The 24,386-nt window shown below is 53.5% G+C and overlaps 1 protein-coding gene and 1 long non-coding RNA gene across 2 annotated transcripts; both read right to left on the reverse strand.

The window, feature by feature from the left end:
• Window positions 1-3,996: 3,996 nt before the first annotated feature.
• Window positions 3,997-15,253, reverse strand: LOC309833201. Its single transcript, XR_014297732.1, has 3 exons — window positions 15,130-15,253; window positions 5,337-5,481; window positions 3,997-4,802 (listed from the first exon to the last, which is right to left on the reverse strand). It is a non-coding gene; the product is annotated as an uncharacterized lncRNA (long non-coding RNA).
• A 2,557-nt stretch (window positions 15,254-17,810) lies between these two features.
• Window positions 17,811-20,906, reverse strand: FOXA2 (forkhead box A2; the record flags this gene model as incomplete). Its single annotated transcript, XM_082671383.1, has 2 exons — window positions 17,811-19,803; window positions 20,820-20,906. 2 exons carry the CDS (start codon window positions 20,904-20,906, stop codon window positions 18,502-18,504), a joined length of 1,389 nt encoding a protein of 462 aa, XP_082527509.1. The 3' UTR covers window positions 17,811-18,501.
• Between the last annotated feature and the right edge of the window lie 3,480 nt (window positions 20,907-24,386).

Raw genomic sequence — 24,386 nt, forward strand, 5'->3', positions numbered from 1 at the left:
CCCACCGCCAAAAAAAAAAAAAAAAAAAAAAAAAGACACTTGCCCTATTAACATGGATTTAAGGCTGAGGACTTCAAGGGCCTTCTGAAGCCTCTCCACGGAGACAAAGCACACTGAGAAATCACATTATGTTAGAAACCCCCCCTGCAGCAAAGGGCCAGCTGTGAGGGACCCTCAGTCTTCAAAAAAGGAGAGGTGTCCTGCGCCCCTCGGAGGTGACTTTTTTCCTTTAAACAAGTTGAGTTCCATCCCTGTTTTTGATGCCCTTCTTCACCCCAACACCTAGAAATGATACTAAGGACAGTACAGCTCAGTCCACACGGGCCACGCCCAGGTCCTGGCCACTCCCTTCCTTTGGGGATGCGTCCCCGTCAGCACTGCGTGTGTGTGCCATGCTGGGCAGATGGCAGAGGCATCCATGGGTGTGCCCATCGGGTTCTGAACCCCTTGGGGAATGTGCACCTGCCCGGGGGGCTTATTGGGCCTCTTTCCAGGCTGGCCACTCTTGTCCCTTCTATGAGGCAGGGACTAATTGCCCATGCCTTATTGCCCAGCAAAAAAAACCCATGAGGGATGGGTTCTGGACCACCTTTTGCCCCAAACAATCACTCTGAGTTTATGGACTTTTTCCGGTCATTGAAAAGTAATGATGTCTTAGGCCAAGGACAGAAAACGTGCCTGCTCGTCATTATTCATGCACTAGAAGCTTTAGTAACTTCAGGGGAGGTTAAATATCTACTTGGGCAACTTTAATTTGTACAGCAGGACAAATCAACTCTTTCATGGTTTAATATCTTTGTGTTGACTAGTTTTGGTGGTTGTTGGCTGGATGGTTTGGTCCAAGTCTGCAAATCGCGATTTTCATGCACCCTCTTCCCTTAGGCTGAGAGCTCATATTCATGCCCAGCACCCACCTCATTCCTCAGACACTCATGGAAAACTATGGGGAAAGCCCCCAGGAGCAGTCTGACAGCAGAGTTATAGACTTTTAGGGACACTCCTGTGATGGTCAAAGTTCAGTATGGGGAAAAGCTTGTATGCTTTCAGTCACGTGCACCTCTTAGGAAAACAAGCCTCCTCCCTTCATCCCATCTTTTTGTTCCAGTATCTGTGAATAAGCAAAGCTAGAGAAAAAGTAAGAATGCAGTCAAAGAGAGTTAGGCAGTCGTTAGAATTTCGTTTGAAAATTGAACTACATCCTGACGGCACACTTTGAAAAGTCCCTATATTTTCATTACAAAATTGATGTATTTTATGCCTAGAGCATTCAGCCTCCATGAACTCAAGGCATATTTTGTCCGAGGTTTAATTACTCGGTGATCCAAACACCTAACCTGTGTCCTGGAGAACCCAGTATGGGTAGCACATGAGCTTCACCCACCAGGTGGAAAATCCTGTAGGAATTTTGTACCCCCGAGCTCCCTGAAGAAAGAGAACATGCCAGAACAGGGTGTTTCTACATCCACAGACATATTTACTGATCCTGCATAACCGTCTCCATCCATAGGCAAGGTCCTGACCCAGAGTCAGGCTGTAGTCCCTGTTTATAAAATAAGAATTTGCTAAACAGAAGAAACTGAGTTTTTCCAAAGGTATTTTTAGTAATCATGTCAGAGATGTCCTGTCTTGATGTCATTTCCCAGGGAAGAAAAACGGAGAGTCAGAAGTCCAATAAATGTACGAAGGTGTACACATTCAGATAAACAGAACCAGATGGAAAGTTAGTGTCAACTGTTGCTAGCACTGACATTAAAAAAAAAAAAAAAAACATATATCAGCAGTTAAAATATGTAAAGGAGATGAAGGATGTAACCAAATTCAGGCTGAGGGTGAACACATGTCCCTCTTGGTCTTTCTGGCTGGGAGTCAATTAACAGATAAGGACAAGCCCCCACGCCCCAGGTGCTGCTCAACCCCTTCTGGAAACTGGGAAACTGAAGACATTATATTATATAGGAATAAGCACAAGCTGGCCTGACCATATTTATGTGCCTAGATATCCTAAGCTAACTCACTTTCCCTCTCTGTAATTGCCTCATTTTTCCCTTCCAGTGAGTGTACAGCATCTTTACAAATAACCAAAGTGCAAAGCTCTCTTGATCGCCACCAAAACCAAGAGACACAACTGCAAAGCCCCAGTGCTTCCCTTCATACCAGGCTTGATAGAGAAATAAGGAACCCATTTTCCAGATGAAGAATTACGGTGTCATCCTGCCCTGTGGGTGAGGTACTTACCCTTTCAGAAAGGCCAAATGAGAATTTTTTCAACGTTGTTTTTTGTTTTTCTTTTCTCTTTTCTCCCCCTTCCTTCCTTCCCTCCTTCCATCCTTTCCTTCCTTTCTTTTTTTTTTTTTTTCTGGAGGACGGCAGGAGCTGGCAATGGAACTGGATGAAACATGGCCCTAAATCAAACCTCTTGCACACCACTCTTACACCTTCCACTCTACCACAGTAAAGATAAAACCCCTTCTCCTGGCTCTCTGAAATATCAACACAGAAATCCATTCAGAAGATGGTGAGACCCAGGAATGAGGCCAGGAGAGGGCTCTGCCAGCCCTAAAGATGCCACAAACTTTCCACAGTACTTAAAATGTACTTCAAGTGGTCCTAGAGCAAGAGAGTTGCTTTTTAAAATGAAAAGAAAAATAACTGTAACTTATCCATGGTGACAGTTTGAAAGGTGAAATTTTCATTTCGAGTGCCAATGTGTCCCCATGGAAAAATTACTGGATTCTAATACTACACAATGCTAGAGAGACACATATCATTTCTTCTGTGTCTCATAGTCTATATCACGTTGTTCAAAACGTTTCTCAATGTGGAGAACCAAATGAAAAATATCTATGAGTAAATTAACATTTGACCCGGAAAGTGTTGCCTTTATCACAGAAACCATGCAAGAAGATGGATCGCCACTCATGCCATACGTGTTCCAACTTTTCTTGACTTGAAAATGTTTTCAAATGTATTTCTTAAGTATGTCCTTATTATCTGACAACAAGAGATATGTATCCTTATTCAATTTTTTCTGCCATGTTGTACACAAAGAGGGCATGACACCACTGAGGAAAACAGGTTTCTTTTAAAGAAATAGGAAAACAGTAACTCCATTATATGATTTGGGCCACAGCAGCTTCATGACAAACGCCTTCGAAGCAGCACTTACTCCCCCTGCACAGATGGAGGGCCGGGTATTCTGTTCTGACTCTCCCGGCTGCCCCAGCAGTGATTCTGTCCAGTTTGTTGACATAACGTGGGCTCCATTAGAACCAAGTTGGATATTCAAATGCACTTTATATTCTTTTCCAGAGATTCTAAAAGAGAAAGATGTGGATTTGCAGCCTAACACAGAGGATGTTTAGTCTCAGTGAAGCCTGGGTGTGTTTATTCAGTGTCATTTTTAAAGGAACTGCCCACTTGATGCAGAAATGACAGTTCCTTGTCTCAAGCATCACTTAAAAGTTCAAAAGAAATAGCTGAAGCCCAGCATGGGAAAGTGTTTTACTTCCCAGTTCACTCAGACTTTTAAAATGGTTAATGCTGGCAGTGGACTTACTCCCGATAAATCAGGAAAAGCACCAGATCATCTTCGTACACTGATCTGTGAATTTATGAAGTCAAAGAACATTGGTAGAAGTGCATTTTTTCTCATTTTGCTTTCCTCTAGGGGCCGGGGTAAGAGTGAAAGACCAGTAGGGAATACACCAGAACTCTTTTTATTTTGAAGAAAGATAAGCCTCCGTTTTCAAGTAATTTGAAGAGTGAGAATTCTGATACTGAAGAATTTCAATGCGGCTTTCCTGGAAACTCCAGACTGATTCAAAGAGCAAATACCATGGTGCAATTTCTTTACAGTTGTGAGTTTCTTTTTTCTTTTGAGTAAGAAAGTAGTAATACATGATGAAAAGCAATAATAATAATAGTAATTAAAAAGGGACGGGTGTAGATTATTACGCATTTTGCTTGATATCACACAAAGTAATTTCACATTAATGAAGGGATACTGGATTTCACAACTTTCAATGTTCCTGTCCTAGCTAAAAAGTCACGTCACACCCCCAAAAAACAGGCCTGAGTTGATAGGATTTTTTATACAGATTTTAGTCAGGTTAAAGGATTTTGTGGAACTATATGGCATGGCTTGGGGTGAAATTAAACAATATGCTTGATTCCAGTGTCCATTTGGAGTTCATTTGTGTTCACGTCTCTCTCCTATTTTTGCCAGCGTCCTGCAGTTCCACGGCTCCGGGGTCCGCATACAGATGGTTACATTCTCATACTGGGCACCCAGAGAAGGTCACATGCTTTACATCAAGGGCAATTAGTTTCCTTTTTAAAATGGAAAATGTCATTAAGTTCTTGAATAATTCAAGAGTAGAGGTCACAATACAGTGTCCCTTTTGGGGGTCTTTATGGTGCAAATGGCAAAACAAGGCGATCCTATCAGTAAGAGTAGATCTAAGGTTTACAATGTAGCTCTATTTAGTGTGACAGGAAAATTAAATTACACGAGACACTCATTCATCGTCACCCGTTAACAGGCTTGGGAAAATTGTGGATCCCGGGGGGCAAATCACTGACAACGTGCGAGGCAAATAAAAATATGTCATTTTAATTGGCTGCTGTTTCCTCCGCTTGGTTTTGAAAATAACAAACATAAGTTTGTCCCCCACAACTGTCCTTGGAAATAGGGTCCCGAGTCTCCAAGAGACGACCACAGCTTAAGGACGGGTTAAGAGTTCCGGGGGGACACGGGCCTGTTTTCGCAGCCGTCGTTGAGCGGGTCTTGATCCAGGGGTTCCCTGGAAAGGAAATATAGGGGAAGGTTTCACGTGAGAATCGGCGTCGGCGGCTCCCCACCCCGCCCCGGCTGGGGGGTGGTCTGCACGGGAGTTACTGCGTTTCTGGAACAGGAGCTGCCCCTCAATCTGTGAGGTGTGAGAAGGAGGCCAGGAGGGAGGACCGAGCGTCGCGGGGTCCACCAACTGTCCTCCCTCCCCAGGGGAGAGAAAGCCACACGGCCCTCGACGGGGCTTGGCACCAGGCTCCCGGGCTGGGGTCGGGTGGATAGGGTAGAAAGAGAGGCAGTGCTTCCTCAGAGGTCACCGACGGAGAGGAAAGCTGTTCCCGGGCCGCGCCAGCACATCCTCGCCACACACGTCCCTTACGACCCCCAAAGTCCCAGTTCATGCCAGTGGGCGTGGCTGCCCGGGACCCGCTCCCACCCTTGACCGCCCGCGTGTCGCGCCGAGCGCTGGGCCGCTCTACCAGCGCTTCCCGCCGCCGCCGCCGCCGCGCTCCCGGCGGTCTCCCGCCCATCGCGGCGCCCTCGGCACCTGCGGGGCCCCGGCTCTACTTCCTGCGTCTCCCCGAGGCTGGAGGGAGCTGGTTGGACGGGAAGGAGTAAAGCCTGCGGCGCCGGGCGCCTACGGGTGGGGTTGGCCCGTCCGTTGGGTGGGCTTCTGGGGTCGGTCCCCTGCGCTGTAGGACATGGAAAAGGCAAGAATGACCGCCCGTCTGCCTGTTGCTTATTATTATTATTATTCAGAAATAATATCTGTCTGGAGCTTCCCTTTTTCGGGCTCCTCCACCAAGGCCCTACGAAGTCCTGTGTTGGCCAAGTGAGTTCAGGGCAGGGTGCGCGCATTTTCTCGGCTCTGCGCGCATCTCTGCCGCCGGCGCTCGGCCGCGCGGGGAGGCCAGGCTCCGGATCTGGTGACACCGCGGCCAGACACACGCCCCAGGAGGCGCGGACCCGGGGCGGGGCCGGCGGCGGGGCCTTGGCAGAGGGTCCCAGGCCCTCGCGGGGAGGAGAAGCCGGTCCAGCAGCTGGGGGCTCCTTTCAGAATGAAGACCTTGGGGCCGCTCGGTTTCTGAAGCGGGTCTGACGTTAGTAAAGCTTAGGTACAGGGAGATACTTCATTTTTAAGAAAAAGTCGTATTACAGCGTGATTGCTGCCTCGGGCGGATGATGAGTGTCTGAGCCGCCTCAGTATTTTTGTAGTAGAATTAAAAGTAGAATTAAGGAGTACGTTTCCTTCCTGGGGGGAGCGGGGGAGCAGAGAGGGGCAATTTAGAGGTTTTTCATTTTCTAAACGCTTCAATTTTAAGCAAACACTTGGGGGCTCCGGGCCGCTGTAATTCCAAAGACAATTTTCCGTGGTTTTAATTTGATTTGCATTTTTTCAACTTCTATAATATTCAATTTCATGGGTGAATACACAGGTAAACACTGTTAGGTCGTGTTTTTCGCCCCCTGCACCAAACAGAATGTCGCTTGCCTTAGAGTGCCAGGGGAGGTTACACCCCTTCCCAATAATGTCTGCGGGTTTCTCCTGAATTATTTTCCTAAACGTAGCGCGGGTTCGCCTGGGCGCCAGAAAGGTGGCCTATTAAAAATAGCTGAACTGCTCCACACAGGTGGGGGGGGGACCCCCACAGACATGACCCAAAGGAAGGAGGCAAAGCAAACAAATTCCTGTTCTACATAGAATCTATTCTAGTTTTACCCAGAAACATTTTAAAATATTTTATTAGTAGTTTTAAGCAATCCAAAAATGATCAATATACTCACTTCTCCCAGAAATGCTTTCAGTGTAAATTTCATCGCTAGACAGACAAACATTGAGAAAAGCGATAGGCTTTGTAGGGAGAAATTTAATTAGCACCCTTGAGCTATTGTATAAAAAAAAATTTAGAGAAAAATACGAAGTGAAATTGGGTAATTAGCTTTAGTCCTTTCAAAGCTGATATTTAACAAAATGCCACTGTCCCTAACCCTGGAGCCAGGATGCTGGAAGCTGCATGGGAGCAGCTACGCCAAAGAGTAACACGGGTAGACGGTAATCCTTGAACGCACCATACACCATACATCTCACAAGGAGATAGTTGAACCTCATCAAATATACAGATAGATTGGCACATAATAAATCTATCAAAACCCCAAATGCATTTTATATTCCTTCACAAAACTGTGCTACAAGAGGTAAGGAGCAAAGAAATGACATACTTAATTGGCCTGTCCAGAGGTACTCATATAATAAAATAGCTTTCTCAGGAACGATACGTCATTTAAAGAAAATATAGATATATGCATATATATCTGCTTAATGCCCATTACTGTGAAACACTCAATACCGTGAAAGCTATTTCTATTTTAAATCCTAAAAGTTTACAGATTTGAATGTTTGTCTCATTTCGTAGGATTATTTTTTTTAATTGGAGAGCTCACGGACAATGTTAGTGACTTTTAGAAATTAAAAGATATTAGAGTTTTGGCGTTTTGGAAAGAATAGATCCAGAAATTACATTGGTGAGCCTTTCAAAAACCTTTTTGCTTGAGGCTGGCTGATTTGGGAAAACGGTATTGAGCCGATCTCATTTGCAAAATATTTTTTTATCATACGAAAGGGGTTTAAGCAAACAAGAAAGGAATTTCTTTTGAAGCAGTACCAACTTTGAGAAAGAAAGTTCCTTAATTTTTTGAAAACACCATCGTAGCAGGCTGACTGCATCGAACACCTTCAGGAAAACTGACCTTTACCATTTGACTTTTAATTTTTTTTTTTACAATTATTGAATTTAAAGGGATCATTGTTTAGGATTTGTCCTAATCTTTCTTATTGTGGATGACTGGCAATTATGTCTTTCTGTTTATCTTACACAAATAGATGGCGGAATGTGATGTCCACAGATGACAGCAGAGCAAACCTCCTCCTGGAGAAGAGCTCATGCCAGGGACTCGACTAAAACACAGGTCTACTCAGAGGATGGCAAACTTGGGCAATAGGAACCTCTTTCTCTTTCTCTATTCTAATGGAGGAGTAAATGAGGCTCTTGTTAAGAACCTAAGAGCACTGATCATCAGAGTAAGTTTGCCAATTTCTTTCGCTTTTATCCCAAAGAGGTCTGTGTCCAAGACTGTGGCAGCCGACCCAGAAGCAATGCTCAGGCGACGCAGACGGCGATTGCTCTCCCAACCCCCAGCTGTGTTCAGCTGGGTCCAAGAGGCCACTGGCTGACCAAAGATAGAGAGGGCTTGGCAGGCCTGGGGTGGGGGAGGGGAGGGAGGGAGGAATGGACCAGGGAGGTCCCTGGAGTGTGTCTCAGCAGGTGGGGGCTAGCAGAACAGGGGGCTCAAGTCCCAGCAGGAAACTTTCCCTACAGACTTAGGAACTTGGGAGGCCATGTCCTTTGGGAGAGCTGTTAGTCCTCAGAGGAAAGAGTAGCACCCCCAGAAGACACAGCTGCTGGGGGCAGAGGTTAGCTGAGGGTGCTATGAAACGACTGTGGACTGACTGTCCTTTCATGACTGATAGGAGCCTGAGGGAGGGGAGGAGTGTGTGTGTGTGTGTGAGAGAGAGAGAGAGAGAGAGAGAGAGAGAGAGAGAGAGGGGGGGGGGGGATTCTGCTGAATACAAGGGAGAAATCCCACAGTTACTTTCGGTTGTTTACTGAGCAAGGGCAAAATCTAAACAGCGCTTTCCAGGATCAATGAAGGGATGGCCTCGGGTTCCAGAGCTGAGCCCCCTAAATGAGTCTGGCATCCTGATAACTGCAGGTTAGCACCTGAGATCAACTCCTTCCCGCTGCTGAATGCTGGCAAGAGATACAGAGGCACCTTGTTCTGGGCTCTGGGAAGGGAGAGGCGACAAGGAGATTTAATTGTCTGCCTGGGTGAATCGAAATGTCCTTCGAAAGCAAAGAAATCAAGAGAGATTGGCCTTTAATTGGCAAATCTGCTGGTTGGAGGGGAGTGGCAATTAAAGTGGAGAGAGGCTAAAATGCAGATTGGATTCCTGTCCCCAGCTCGCCCCCAGACAGGACCCAAGATCGCATTCTCCCCCCCTCTTGGGGTCACTAGAAGGCTCCGCACCTAGTCTGACTGTGGTAACTGTCTTTCTCCCCACCTCAATCTAACGTCTCCATTATCAGTTTGGAGTGGGGAGTCTGGTTTAATCCAGAACTCCATTCACTTCCAAGAGTTGGTCCCCCATGCCTGAGACATCATTGTGTGCAGAGCTGGCCTTAGGACCCAGTTGTCCAGAGCCTCCCCTGAAATCCCAAAAGGGGAGGGGCTCAGTCTGCAGGAAATCCCCACCCCACTAAAAACAGACAGTCCAGGGGACTGAACTTGCAGTAAGTCAAAAAGAAAAGGAGACCTCCATGTGGCATAAGCAGGCGTGAACCATCCTTGGCTGGCACCCCTGTGCCCGTGTACAGTTCGGCCGGGGTGGTGCCCTTCTCCCAGATTGCAGGCCTACTGAGTGCCGGGTCCCAGCCACCCTCTGTGATGGAAGCAGGCCCGTCCACCTGGGCCGGCATCCCTTTCAGGGCTCAACCTGGAGGCAGGTGTTTATCCCGATCTGCATCTGTATGTGCGTGGGGGAGGCGGCTGTGGGGACGGGGTCTCTTGCAGCTGTGTTGAAGTGGGGGCGTGCAGGGGCCCAGCTGTGATCGGTGGGTGCGCTCCAGCTGTGCTGTCACCTGGGCTGTCGGGCCACCAGGTGTGGGTCAGGGGGAGGTCAGAGGCGAGAGGCTCTCAGGAATTCCTGGCCCCTGATCCAAAACCCCCGTAAGGAGTAAAGCTGACAGGCGGCACCTCGGACGTGGGTTATTTTAAGCCCATATGTCAGGCTATTGTTTCTGCCCCTGACATTTTCCTCTTCTCTGGCATTTTTTCTTTCTAATCACAATGCAAGAGCCATCTAGCTGCCGATTCTCTGCCCTCTCCTCCCTTCCAGCCTTAGCCAGCTGGTCCCAGAAGCTTGAACGGGGAGGAGTCGTGGTCCAGGCCTGACTGATCCTCTGGCTGGCTTTGGGGCCATGGTCGCATGGGAATTCTAACTCCAAGAGGGCAAAAGAGAAGCCAGCCTGACCCCAGACATAACCCACCCTGACCCCTTCTAGGACAGTGGGCAGGGTCTCTGCCATCCTTCCAAGAAGTGCTCAAGCCTGTTCTTCTTGAGACCTTCTTGTTTCTTTCTAGCCTTCTTCTAACACTGCGGTCCCCTCCGCCCCGTCACCTCCGCTTACCATCAGCAGCTCACTTTACAAACTTGGGGGTCCTGGCGAAGGCAGGCTCCCTACTGCATTGGAATCAGAGAGGTCTGTGCCCAGGCCATATGAAACCAGGAAGAGTTGAAAGAACACAGAGGTGAAAGATTTGAATTCAACGCTGAGCTCTGAAATGGAAGCTTTTTCTCTAACTTCTCTCTGCCCGGGCCCATCACCCATAAATTCTGACAGCTACTGGGGAGGGGAGTGGTCTTAACTGAGGTCATGCTCATGAAGACACCTGGCATAGTGTCTGGCACAGAGGGGACCCCACTGACTGGTGGTGGATGGAATACAGTTGTGATCAATAAAAGACGTGGAGGGGCTGGGGCGGGGGTGGGAGATACAGTAAGATGGTAGAAAGTAGGGCAAAAGTTTTGCCCCAAATGGACTCATTTTTCTGGGTAGAGGGTAAATTTTCTCCGCCAGAGAGTTGTTGAAGTTGCAACTTCTTTCTGTGTGTAAACAGCTCAGCTTAATGTAGCTCAGAATTGCAGACTGACTAGAAGGTATATAGTTGAATTGGTCTCGTTTATTTTAAATTTCTTAGATTGGGTTTTAGAAGGTAAGGCAAGCAGGAAGCTCGAGCAGAGGGTTGTATCTTTTAGAGCAGAGTGTACACACGTTGGCTTCCTGCTTTCTCTGCTAAAGATGCCTCTGGCCCCCATACAGAGCCCTCTGTGACCCAGGTCCTGTCCTGGCTGACATTCCACCCTGGTCTTCACAGAAAATGTCATTTCATCGTCATCTGCCCTCCCCAGTCCCCCAGCTCCCACTTCACACCTTAGCTCCTCCCAAGCGCTCTCGCCAAACACTTCCTAAGATTGTTTTCTATTTTTAAGTAATGCACTTTGAACACCCAAGTCTTCAAATTAAGAACCGTATGCTTTTCTTTATGTGAGCAAAAAGTTCAACAGAATCCATTATATAACTACATCTACTTTGTGAAGAGAGAAAAAAATAATGAATTGAGGTCCTATTTCTAATGAAATAAGTCAAAATTCACACGCATGCGACCTTATTTTGATTTGCTGGGGTCGTGACCAACCTTGGTCCAAAAACGTTCCTGCTTATTCTTGAAACCTGTGTTTTACGTTTTTTTCAAAAAAAGTGAAACCATGGGAAAGCTGCTTTACCTAGGAAGAAAGTCTAGTCCTCAGCCATTTAAGTGAGCAGAAGTGAAGCCACTTAAGCAAGTAGAACTAAAAACTAGCAAACTATTCTGATTCCAAAGTTTTCATCTGCATCACATCCCAGTATTTTTCCCTCACGCATCTACGTTTGTGATGTGGAAAATTTCCCTCTCGGTTCATTTGATGTGTTTAAGTTAAATCAATGTGGACTTGCTGGCACGGTATCCTGGCATTGCAGGAATATCAGTGCCTCCAATGAGCTTAAAGAGAGAGTTTAACCCCAGGCACTTGCCCTAAGGAGACCTGAGAACCTCTAGTTTTGCATGAATGAATGCAACTTCATTCGTGTGGCTCTTTTCAGCTTCTCGGCTATCGGTTGTATTATCTGTCAGTAAAATTCCCCACCTTCTTTTCAGAAAGAGAGAGAGAGGTGTGTGTGAAGGATAAGTCAATGCCTTCTCATGGGAACCTGGTGGAGAGGGGGGACATGTATGACAGGGACATCTGACCAGTCCATGTTTTGTTGGTAGTGAGGTTGGAGCTCTGAGGAACAGCCACTAATGTAAAAACTAAGGACACTGCTGTGAAGATGTGCTTGTGCAACCACCCTGTCCTCTGTACCTTATGCAGAGGATATAAAAAGAATCTGGAACAAGCCCCAAGGGTGCAGGGCTTGGGGGAGGGGAGAGTAGGAATCACCTCCAGTCTGGCAATAGGGACCAGGGCGGAATGACAGCTTGTAAAATAAGCCTCCATCAGTCTCCCAGGAGACAGCCGGCCTCAACTTGGGTGTTCCCCGCTTGTTAGCCTCACTCATAATTGGTCTCCCCTCCCAACCCACGTTGTTGGTTTTCTGTGTGTGGCTTTTGGTGTGAGCGTGTTAGGTCATCAACAAATACAATGGCGGGAGGGGGTGAGGGGGGGACACACACGATTGTTTTAAAGAAGAAAGGAGAGAAAGGATGAGAGAGTGGGCAGGAAGGCTGTGAACAGAATGGGGAAGATGCCCCAGGATTTAGGCTTCTGAGGCAACCCCTGGAGGGCTGGGGGTAGTGCGCTCCCTGGGAGTTTTGTCTAAGGGAGAGGCAGCCTGCCAGGAGATGGGGACCCCGCTGAGTGCCACTGGGGACACCGTCTATACCATGCAATTTTTGTTTGCTTGTCTCTGGAGGTGCCTGTACCATCCTGCCCATATCCGGTGCATCTCATCAAAAAGGAATTTCTCAAAAAATCTCAATTATTGTGGCTGCCTGAGAAAGGACGTAGCCTCAGGAGCAGCCCAGGATTCCCCCCACCCCGGGCGGGGGGTGGGATGGGTGGCCGGGCACACGGGCCTGTGCCAGCTGGCCTTTCCCCATCCATTTTAAAATACTTTCTCCCACATTCCTCATGATCTTTTCCTCCACCCTACATTCTCTTTTTTCCTCTTCTCAGAGGAAAACCAGTCCTGGGGTTAGAAGCTGTAAGAAACGTGTAGTCGGACGTCTGTAAAGCTTAGCAGGAGCTGGCTCTGCCGTCAAGGGGGGCTGTACATGCAGTGTATTGTTTTCACTCCAAAAGGGGCATATAAGGCTCTGAGACCCTCAGATATCTGTTTATGGTATAAAGAACATTTGACGGGAGAAGAGAGCAGCAGATAATTAAATCGAGCGGCAAACTCTTGGAGAGTTTTTTCTTGCATTTTTGTTTTTGTTTTTATAATTTCATGCCACCAACTGTTGGGCGGCCTGGGTTGCCATGGTGCTGTGGCCGGGCTGGTGTCCACTGTGTCCCTGACCCAGCAGAGACATTTAGGGTCTGAAATCTTGCTCTTCTGCTGCAGTGGTGACAGCACATTGGAGATGGTGGTGCGAAGGGGTGTGTGTGAGGGGGGGGGTCTCCTCTGTGGCTGGACGGGGTGCCCGTAAGCCTGTGGATGCTAGCCCGCGAGGTTAGGTCCGCGGTGCGGATGGGGGACTCAGAGAACGTTTCCTTCCTACCCCCTGGAGCAGGGTGAAGATTCCCGGCCCCAGTGGCCCTGCTGCTTTCTCCGGACAGTTCTGGTCTACGCAATTCAGAAGATTCTGTTTCCGCGACTCCAGCCCCAAGCCGGGAGGACCTCCAGACCCCCGATACTCAGAAGAGTGCACTGCCCCAGAGAAAACCAGTTACCCCGAGGTACCTCCAGGTGCCTTCTTGAGCAAACACCCCCCTTCCCCGCACCCTATTAAGCAGTATCTCTCGCTTCTCCCTGCGTCACCCGCACATTAAAATTCCCCCAAAGCCCTGAAGACCTGCTTCTCTGTATAAAGCCGGGAGAGGCGGACGATAAACATCAGGGGTTTAAATTGGCCATTTGGAAGATTACATCTCTTCAGCGAGGGTCTTTCTTTCAAAACTCGCACTGAATTAAGGGCCGCGGCTACTCCGCACCGGCTCTCAAAGGCCGGGCACCTTTTCATTCGGCCGTGGAGTGGGCCGGGCGCGGTGACCCGGCGCCGTCAAAGGCCCGAGGAAAGGCCGTGGGGCGACACCGTCTAATGACAAGTAATTGACGGATTCGAGGCCGCGCATTACCAGCGGAACGGGGAGGCATTAATTATTAAAAAACGATTAGCCTCGCGTGTGTCCCGCAGGCGGGCCATCTCGTTCAGGGGAGATAACCAGCCACGCGAGCCGGAGCCGGACTTGGAGGGAGGCGGGTGCGCTCCCTTGTCGGCCTCGGGCGCGGTGGACAAAGGCGCGCGCAGCCCCGGGCGCCGGGGAAGGAGGGGACCGGGCGCCCAGGGTCCCCACGCATGGAGGTGTCCACAAAACTGACCCTGCCAATCACCGGGACCGATTTCTGCCCTTTTGGGTCCGAGATCTGGGTGACTGCAGCACGGACTAGAAGAACTTTCCAGTTGGGGTGGCGGGCAATTGCGGTGACCCGGGACCTAGCGCGACCTACGTACGTCCTGGCGAAATACCAAACTGACCGAGCCGGCGTAGGCCTATCACGAGCCAGACACCCCGCCGTAGAAAGCAAACCGTCAGGGGTAATGCAGATTGATGGGGGCCACCTGGTAGACCCCAGAGGAAAGACACCTTTTCCTACCCTGCCCTCGACAACCGAGGGTCCTGCGGTGTCAACTGGCAGCCTCGGAATCACTAGTTTTCCGAGCCGTCGCCTTCCCGCAGACTGCAGACAGATGCGATCGGTCTGTCCGATCCTCCAAACCCGGTGCCCCGGGACAGCGCGGGGGAAGTGGGTGAAGAACGGCCCCGCGGCCGGGTTCGGCCTTTCCCTCCTGGACCGGGCTAGTGGCCCGGAGTCTCCCTGACCTGCCTGCAGCCGTGCACTCTCGCGGCGAGAACGCAGGATTCCCCGGCCGCTCGGAAAGGCGCTGCCCTTCCTCGGCTCCCGGACGGCGGGAACCCCACCGCCGCCTGGGCCTCGGGGCTTCCTGGAACCCCAGAGACGGAACTGGAACCCATGCGCGTCCACGCTCGGGCCTCGGTGTACAGCCTCCCAGTACCAGTGCGCCGTCTTCCAGCGTCCCCATCCCAGGCTCTGAGGCCAAGGCCGGCCCCCACCTCCATCTTCCCACCGTCCTAGGGCGACAGGCGGCCCTCGTATCGAATCAGCAGCCCGGAGCGGCTGCAGGGGCCTGTGGTGGCTTCCTGTCGCTTCGGGGTCCCACCAAACTTTCAGTTGTGCTCAGGGCCCAGATTCAGTCTGAGTGTGTAGCTCCTCGACCCCTCATCCTCCCACGCCGAGCATCCTCAGAATCCCCCGCAAAAAGGCCACCTCCCCAGCCCCGGGGTCTCCGCGACTTAGCTTCTCACTCCCTGTCTCCCAGGCGTCGAAGCCTCGGGAAGGGCCAGGGGCTGGCTGGGGGAGGGGAGGCGCGCGGACGGGAGTGGGGGGCGCACGCTCGGCGGGGACCGGGCGCGGCCCCTGAGTGGGCGCGCTCCCTACCTGCGGTGCGGCGGGCAGGCGGGCGGCGGCGGCAGCGGAGCGTCCAGAGCGCGGAGGGAGGCGGCCGACTGCTCCGAGCCGAGGCATCCCCGCATTTATTTGAGCTCAAACCTAGCGACTGTTGACTTTAGCACACAAAGCAAAGATTTCACTGCCCGCTAGTTTAAAAATGAATATTTTACCAAGATATCGATCAGCGTTATAAAATTCAGTTAAGTACAATGGGATCCTGGCAAAAAAGAAAAAAAATAATAAAGGAGGGAGAGGCAATATAATATCTGTGCAAATTTGCTGAAGTGTGACGTGGCATGGAAAGTTTACCCTCCTGGAATTCGGATCTAGAATGTTTTTTTCGGTTGTTTACTGACTGTTTATTCACAGATCACGGATGCTTAAACCCGCGCGCGGATGGCGCGGGGAAAAGGAAGAAAAAGAGGGAGAGAGAGGGAAAAACAAACGCTGCACCCTACCACGCAGAGTTGGGGAACGCGGGCGGAGGGCGGTCTGAGCGCCAGTAAGCTGGGGGCCCTGCGGGGGGAGGGTCTGGGGCGGGAGGATGAGGGGTGTGAAAGACGCAGGACGCGCAGAAAAGCCTCCGGAGCGGCCGGCTCCCCGACATCCTTTTTATGTATTCGGACAGAACTATATCTTATCTGGCCGGGATCAGTGGAGGGGGGCACGCTAAGTAGTTTAAAACGACCCTCGCACAATGGACGTGCGATAGGAAACATAGCAGGTTAGGGCAGAGCTTTCAGCCTTCATTGTCCCGCACTCGGCCCCCGGCCCTGCCTCTCCGCTCCTTCGCCACGGGAGCCTTTTATGTGATAATGAAACACATTTCAGGCTGGGCTCACGACGTGTGTGTCCTTGCCAGGGGGAGAGACGGCCCTGATTGCTGGCTGCGACCTCCGGATCCCTCCCACCACCCCCCTCCCCAATTTCTCTTCCTTGTTTTCTTCGGGACAATGTGGCATGTTAAAAAGGGATTTGGAGGCGGGAGGCAGAGGCGAGGACCAACCCCCCTCAGGCGCGTGGGAAGGCCAGGGTTTGAGGGGCAGAGAGACCCCGCAAGGTGAGGAGGGCTCTCGCAGAGGTGGTATCCAGGCTTGGGGGCGAAGCTGGGACACTCCAAGTTTAGATGGTCGAGAAGCCCAAAGATCTAGTCCGGGACATGGGAGCCTGAGCTTAGAAAGCTGAGTCCGAAAGTTTTGGCCTCCGACTCTGCGGAGATTCTCACCCACCGCAAGCTAGCTGCTCCCTGGATGGCTCCTGCCCTCGCTCGGCCAACTTGCCTGCCAGCAGATGCCCAGGGCAAAGCCAAAGCGGAGCCCATTTTGCGAAGCTGGGCCCCGCTTGGCCTCCAAGGTTTCCACTTCGGTTGGCCGAGGATTTAGGGCCACTAGGCTGTCTGTGGAGAGAGGCAGTGCGATTTGTAAGAATTTATTCTGGGTCTTTCTTTATACTTTCCGGTTTTCCTTGAAGAATCACAACATACCCACTCACCTCCTTGGTGCTGTAATCCTAGATTGCCAACCCGGGCTAAGAGGCCTCTTGGCCAAGGCCTCGCTCCGAGTTTGGGTGGAGTGGGGAGGGAGAAAACCTGCAGACCCTGGGATCCCACCCCTGACAAGGGGCACCTGGCCAGCCGTGCAGGACACCCCCTTACCTCTGCCTTATCCCCCAGTTACACATATTTTAAAAGATTTTCATCAGGACCCTGAGTGCCCTTTAAAATCACTTCCAGGAGAAAGTCTTTTGTTTCTCCAGACCAGATGCTCAAAAGCATGGTTCCAGAAGCCTCACTACTCCTGGGCTGCAGCAAGTTCTACCAAGGTTGTGCAGAACACCTAAGTGAAGGTGGAGGGTGGGATGGAGGGTGGAGTGTGGACAGAGGCCTGAGGCTCTCAATCCAGGCAGAGTTCCAATTCCATGGAAGGGTGAATGGGTGCAGAGAGGCAGTGATGAAAAGGAAAAGAGCTGCACCAGAAATTTGCAAGTCCAATCGGGGCTCCCTGCCTTGAAGGGAGGCCTAGGATTGGACATACAGGAAAAAACATGGAAAATCCAGGCTTCTTTCCAGAGAAGCCAGCCCCAGGGTCCCAGAGATGTCAACAACATTGCACCTTCACATGGCCCAGCTGGAAAATACAGATAGGATGTGTGGTTTTCTCCAGGCTTCGGAGATAAACCTGCATCATCCCCACAATCCCCAGAATGGTTCACCTGGGATCTGTGAGTTTCACTGTGTGTAAAGTTAAACCCAAAATTCAAAGAAGTAACCTTGAACAATGTTGAGTTCCATTAACATGTCCTTGCTGAAGTGTTTCGTGTACTGAAGTCTGAAATTTACTTTGAAATGCATCTAGGAAAATAAGATAAGTGGACCGATGGAGGTGTGGATAGATGGATAGATATGCTGTATAACAAGTATCGTGAAATGGGAACTGTAGGATCTGGGCAATGGGTATGTGTCTGTTTACTGTCAAATTCATTCAACTTTACTTTGTCTGAAAATGCTAATAATAAACAGTTGATAAAACAGCAACTACCTCCCCCAGAATAAAATAAAACCTGCAACCAGCCAGGATCTCCCTCCCTCAATTTTAAACTGATTCCCAGGTCTGTTTGTTTTTTAAATCAGGCAAAGGAAAAAAAAAAAATCTTGAAGATTCAGAGCAAAAAACTGGCAATAACACTTTAATATAGATTCGTGGAACTCTGGTCCTTGTAGTCAGAACATACATTTATAAGCCATAAATAAAGCACACGGAAACCATAAATTAATCAGACTCGAGACCTGAATTTCACCGTATCAAGAATGGGAATGCTTTTTTTTTTTCTTTTTCTTGATCATTTACAACAGACCCTTACATCATTTTTTCTCTTCTTTAAACAACAGTACAACTCTGTTTTCTGTTAAAACTACAGTTTTACACTGAGTCACTCACAAAAGTTTGTGTTTTTTCTTTTTTGTTTTGTTTTTGTTTTTTGTTGTTTTTTTGTTTTTTTAAATAAAGTAAGACTTCCCTGCAATGACAGCAACGGAGATAAACCACAACAACAAAAAGTCAGGATTCGCAGGTGCTTAAAGAAGCAGGCGTCTACACAGTAGTGGAAACTGAGGCTTTCCTTTTTCTCTTTTTTTGACTATCTTTTTTTCCCTTTCCCTCCTTATATAGCATGATAAACATCAGTGTGGCCCATGTGAGGGAGGGAAGGGCTGCAGAGGGTGGGGGAGACCTCTGTTCCGGGGGGGCAGGGGTGTGATGGGTCCTTCTGCCTCGCAACTTTCCAGCACCCCTTTCTCAGGGTCTCTACCCCATTTCCTGTCTCTCCCGTCTGGGTCCAGGCTAGCCAGGTCACGCTGTCTTCTTAAGAGGAGTTCATAATGGGCCTGGAGTACACTCCCTGGTAGTAGGAGGTGTCTGGGGCCAGGGTCGAGGCGTCCAGGCCCGCTTTGTTCGTGACCGGGCCCATGGCCAGGCTTCCCGGCATGGGGGACCCGTAGCCGGGGTAGTGCATCACCTGTTCGTAGGCCTTGAGGTCCATTTTGTGGGGCTGGTGGTGGTGATGGCTGTGGTGGTGCTGCTGCTCCGAGGACATGAGGTTGTTGATGGAGAAGGGGTGGTTGAAGGCGTAGTGGTGCTCCGGCTTCAGGTGGGTCTCTGGCGGCAGGCCCGGGTGATGCGGCGGGCCCAGCAGGTGGGCCGCGGCCTGCTGCTGCCCTGGCGAGGGCGCCGGCTCCGCGGGGCTCAACGCCGCGGCCGGCGTCCCCTTCAGCTCCCCGAGGCCCCCTCGCTTGTGCTCCTGGCACGGGGAGGCGCTCGAGTGGGGCGATTCGGTGCCCGCCGGAGTCTCGGAGACCGGCCCGGCGGCCTCCCCGAGCTGACCCTGCGAGGCCTGGGCCCCGGCGGCCGCCTTCTTACCGCCGCCCGCGGCGCCCGCGGCCTCCTTCAGGGCCAGCTGCTTCTCGCACTTGAAGCGCTTCTGGCGGCGCAGGTAGCAGCCATTCTCGAACATGTTGCCCGAGTCGGGGTGCAGAGTCCAGAAGGAGCCCTTGCCGGGCTTGTCGGGCGAGCGGGGCACCTTGAGGAAGCAGTCGTTGAAGGACAGCGAGTGGCGGATGGAGTTCTGCCAGCGCTGCTGGTTCTGCCGGTAGAAGGGGAAGAGGTCCATGATCCACTGGTAGATCTCGCTCAGCGTCAGCATCTTGTTGGGGCTCTGCTGAATGGCCATGGTGATGAGCGAAATGTACGAGTAGGGCGGCTTGGCGTGCGTGTAGCTGCGCCGGTACGTCTTGGGGTCGCGCGCGCGGCTCAGGCCTGCCTGCCCGTACATGGGGCTCATGGAGTTCATGTTCGCGTAGGGTGCCAGGCCGCCCATGGCCCCGGCCGCCTGCCCCCCGAGCGGGCTCAGGCTCGGGCTCAGGTGCGGCCCCATGCCAGCCACGCCGGCCGACCCGGCCGAGCCGCCCATGCCGGCCATGGCGCCCGCCCCGGGGGACATGCCGGCCAGGGACGGGCTCATGCCCGCGCCCACGTACGACGACATGTTCATGGAGCCGGCGCTCATGTTGCCCGAGCCGCTGCCCATGGCGGCCGCCGACATGCTCATGTACGTGTTCATGCCGTTCATCCCCAGGCCGGCGTTCATGTTGCTCACCGAGGAGTAGCCCTGAGGACAGAGCCCGGAGGGAGGCGCACAGCGTTAGCACCGCGGCTGAAGCGCGCCCGGCCTGACCCCCCGCCCACCGGGCCAGCCCAGGCCCCCGCCTCCAGGGAGGCCTCCGGGGAGTCCTGCCCTCGCCCGGCCCCGGCCCCGCGTCCATTTCACCCGGAGCGCGCCGCGATCGCCCTCGGGGAGGTGGCGCGGGGGCCGCCGCTCTGCGCCCGTGGCCGCCTCCTCGCCCTCCTGCGCCTCGCTCAGACTCTTAAACAGAGGTCCCCGGGAGCGCCCCAAGCCAGGCATCCCAAATGCATCTCCCCCCCGCAGAGTCTCCCCGACTCTCACGCCAGCATACCGAGCAGGCGCCGCGGCCCCGGACGCCACCTCCGACCCTGGCCAGCGACCTGTGGGACAAGGCGCAGGGCGCCCGGCGGCCTCTCGCGGAGACGATCCCAGGGTCCTCGCCATTCAGCCTTCCTCCCGGGACCCCATTCTGGGCCCCAGGGGAACCGAAACGCGGTACCTGCGCGCAGTCTGGGGCCAGCCGGAGGCATTGAGTGGAGGGACAGGGAGGGGACCGCGGACAGAACTACACGCGGCTGGGCTCTGCAGCCACAAACTTTCTTTCTCTTTGTCGCCTAGTCCTGGACCGTTTTTCTCTACCTCAGCCCCCAACTACTACCCACCTTCTCCACTCCAGCTCCCCACCCCCTCGCCGGCCGACCTCCCACCCCTCCCCAGCCGCGCGCTGCCAAACACAACTCTGTTAGGATAGTGCGTGGCTCGGCCACGAAGAGGATTTGGAGGCGCCGCAAGTCAATATTTGATCACAAAGTTAATATTATCTCAAGGCTAACAGTGTGTCGTATAAAAAAGAGACCCATCTGAGTCGAAGGAGGGTGGAAAAGGCGGCTGCCCGGAGCGGCTGGGGTGGGGGCCGGGGGCCGGCCGGGGAAGCGGTCCAGAGGTTGGGGCCGAGAGCGGACGTCGCCACCCCGCTTCCCCCGGCAAAGGCGAGTGCCTACCTCGGGCTCGGCATAGTAGCTGCTCCAGTCGGACGGCTCGTGCCCTTCCATCTTCACCGCTCCCAGCATACTGGAAGCCGAGTGCATGGCAGTTTAAAATTTAACAGCCCCAGCAAACGACCGGCAATCACCCCCCCACCCCCACCCTCCTTTCTAAAAAAAGTCAGCCAAGGCACCGTCCCCTCCCTCCCTCTCGCGCTCCCTCTCTCTCGGCTCCACTCCCTCTCTCCCTCGGCCGGCCAGAGGCAGTGGCTGGAAGTGGGCGGGAGGGGTGAGTCGCGGGAGGAGGGGGCCGAGGGTGGGAGGAGGCCCGGAGCCGATCGCCGCTGCCAGAGCGCCCGCCGCCCGCCGCCGCCGCCGCCGCCGCCGCGCTCGCGGGCTGCCGGGTGGAGGCCGAGGCTGGCAGTGCCGAGCTGCCGGGAGGCGGCGGGAAGCGCGCGGCGCGGGGGCGGGTGGGGGGGGGGTGGAGAAGAGGAGGAGGAGGAGGAGGTGGAGGTGGTGGAGGAGGGGGGGAAGGGAGGAGGAGGAGGAGGAGGTGTGGACCGCGCAGCGGACAAGTGCCGCAGTGACGTGGGCTGCTGGTGATATAGCGCGGCGCGCGGCCGCGGGCCTCCAATCCCCAGACCCGGGGCAGCCCATTTGAATAATCAGCTCACACCTGGGTGAGAGGGAGCCCCGGCCGGCGCCCAGCACCTGCCCTCGGCGCCCGCGCAGCTGCCCTGCGCCGGGCACGCGGAGCCCGGACTGGCGAGCGGGGCGGGTGGGCGCGTGGGCGCCCGGGTCCAGCCCCCTTTCGTCTGCGGGGAGTCTCCACGGGAGGAGGGACCCGGGAGGAGGCCACCCAGTGGAGCGGCCCAGGGCTCTGGCCCCGTCCCCGTCCCACAGAGCCGGGCCCCTGGCGCGCCTGTCCGAGGGCGCGTCCGGCTTCTGCGCCCGCTCTCGCCCCTGCAGAGCCTTATCAAAGCCGCATTTATTTATCCCGGATTTCTTAGTTCTCAGGGCTCATTCCCTGTCAAAACAACCAACCGGTGACAGAGCCAATCTGCAAAGCGCTGTCGTATTTAGAAAAACTGTGTACACACCTTTAACTCGCCTGTTGCGGCTGCTGGGAGGCCCCTCCCGTTACAGTTAAGACCCGGAGCGGCTTCGGGAGGGGTGCGGGGCGCTGGGTCCCGCCTCCCCGGCGGGAGCCAGGCCTCCAGCGCCGGACGGGGCGGCTGGAGGGGAGGAGCCCCGTCCCACGGTCCGGGTGCCGGGCGCAGGGCGCGCGCGGCCCCGCCAGCTGCTGCGACGGTTGGGAGACTATTTGTCTCTGACAGTCAGGACGGCGTGTTTCAAGGTTACTTTTCAGTCACAACTGAGGTGCCCACAACATTTCGTAACTAAAACAAACAGGACAGGAGGTGGGGGACGAGGCAGGAGGAGAGAGGGGAATCAATAATGGGGCATATGGAGTCCGCCTGGCTGTGGGCGGGGGTGTCTCTGTCCTCTCTGCTTTCCTGCTTTATAAGAATTAGAAACCCTAGCAACCATATTCGTCCTTTTTATTTTCGATCCAGCTTCTGAGTTCAAATGATCACCTGTCCTAGGCCAGGTACCAAGACCTCAGTGCGCCAGATTGGGGAGGGGGCGGGGAGGCAGAATACTACAGGTGTTTGGAGGTGGCCGCCCTTTCTTGGTTCTAAACCCCGGCTGGGCCGTGAGGATGCGGCCCTGCGCCCTCAACCCCAAAAAGAGAAAAATAGAAAATAGTGGGTATCTGGCCCACCTGTCCAGAGTTATGGGTAATGGTGGCAGAAGACAGAAGCGAGGTGGCAGGCACGGAGCAGAGCAAGGGAAACGGAAGGCTGGGTGAGGGTCAGGCCAGAGGGCAGGGGGCGGAGCAGTAGGTGCAGGGGTACTCCCACCCCTTCCCTCTACTCCAGGGCTCTCGGGCCTGCAACGCTTTGAACTAAAGATGCAGGCGCGGCTGGTTTGACCAATTCTTAGTGAGAGCGTTAATGAACCCGCTGAGCGAGGGCCGGGGCAGGGTCCCCCACAGCCAAGGTCTGCTTCTCCCTGAAAGCCGTGCGCAGCGCAGAGTGCTCCCAGGAGGGGCAGGCCGGCGCGGTGCAGCCGGGAAGTGCGCTGGGCGTATGCACACGTAGTGTCGGTGTGCACAGGGGAGCCGAGGGACCAGATGCCCGGGCATCTCTCGCCGGGTCCCCGAGCGTGGGTGGAAACTACTTGATCGCTCTCCCGAGGGCTGGGGAGAGAGGGTCCGCCCTCGCCTATTTTCCAAAGCTTTCTGCGTAGACCGAGGGCAGAAACACACACACGCTCACGCACGCGCGCGCGCACGCACAGACATATACACAGACACACCCTTCCTTGCCCCCGCGGGGCGCTTCTCACATTCAGTAGGTCAGACAGACAAACCCGAGAAACAACGACAGACAGCTTTCTGGTGTGCGTGGGATTTAAATCTCGAGTGTCCGGGTTAACCTAGTCTGTGCGTCTACGTGAGTGTCCACTCCCCTCTTTTTGCTCCTGGTGGAAAATGTGGTTCTAGAAATCTCGCCACGAGCAGGAGAAAGAGCGGCCCGGGGTAGGAGGGCGTGCCCCTCGGTGGCCCGGCCCCTGGTCACCGGCTTCCGCAGTGACAGGGTGCCCCCTGTCGGCCGCGGCCCCGGGACAGACCGAGCCCTCACGGACCCCCGAGCCCCTAACCCCGCTATCTGGACTCCCGCGCCGTCCGCCGGCCTCTCCGAGTCTCTCCGAAAACGCCTCCCGGGGGCTGGCGCTTCTTCGGGGTCCCCGACGTTCGGCGCAAACCCAGGTTGGCCTCCTTCGGGGAGCGCGGCCGGCGGATGCTGCGGGGAGCGCGAGCCCACGCCCCCGGCCCGCCGCCCTTCCCTGCGCTGAGGCCCGCCGAGGCGCTCCCGCCCCTGCACACGGCGCTCCTTCCCTTCCCGGCAGCTCTGGTTTCTAAAGGTTGATTCAGAGCGTCTGGCACGAGAGCCTCATGCTGGAATGCTGTAAATTGCTCCGCGAGCTTCTCTCCAGGAAAAAGTTCGCGGGTAGCTCGGGCTGAAAACAGATGTTTCCCCTGATCCCCCCTTATTTGAAGCCCCACCTAGGGCTGAGACCTACAGAGATTTCCTTTGCCCGTGCCCCCTCTCTTTCCCGGCCTTGTCGTTCGGTGCTGCCGGGTTTGCGTTTAAAGCCGCCTTATGACCGATGACTGTGCCTGTATTTAGCGCGTTGGTTTTATTCCGGTCGCTGGCCCAGCGGACTGACTGGGCTCAAACCTGGGCCTCCTTCGGTCTCCCTGCGATCTCCAGCAAAACTCCTACCCCGGGGGGCTCTCCGTCATGTGAAACTAGCCTGTGAGGAAGGGGGCATCAATAAACAGTACTCAACTTCCCTAACCGATGACCCACAAAATACCAAAGGGCGGGTGCGCTTTGGGCTGATCAATACTCCAGTTCCCTCCAGTTCCCGAAGCCCTTTCGAGAATAAATACCCAGGACAAGCCTTGCTTTAGGGCATTACTAGGCAGGTCTGCAGGTGAGGTTAAAACAGAGG

The sequence above is a fragment of the Grampus griseus genome, assembly GCF_964374135.1.
Source record: "Grampus griseus genome assembly, chromosome: 14".
Lineage (NCBI taxonomy): Eukaryota > Metazoa > Chordata > Mammalia > Artiodactyla > Delphinidae > Grampus > Grampus griseus.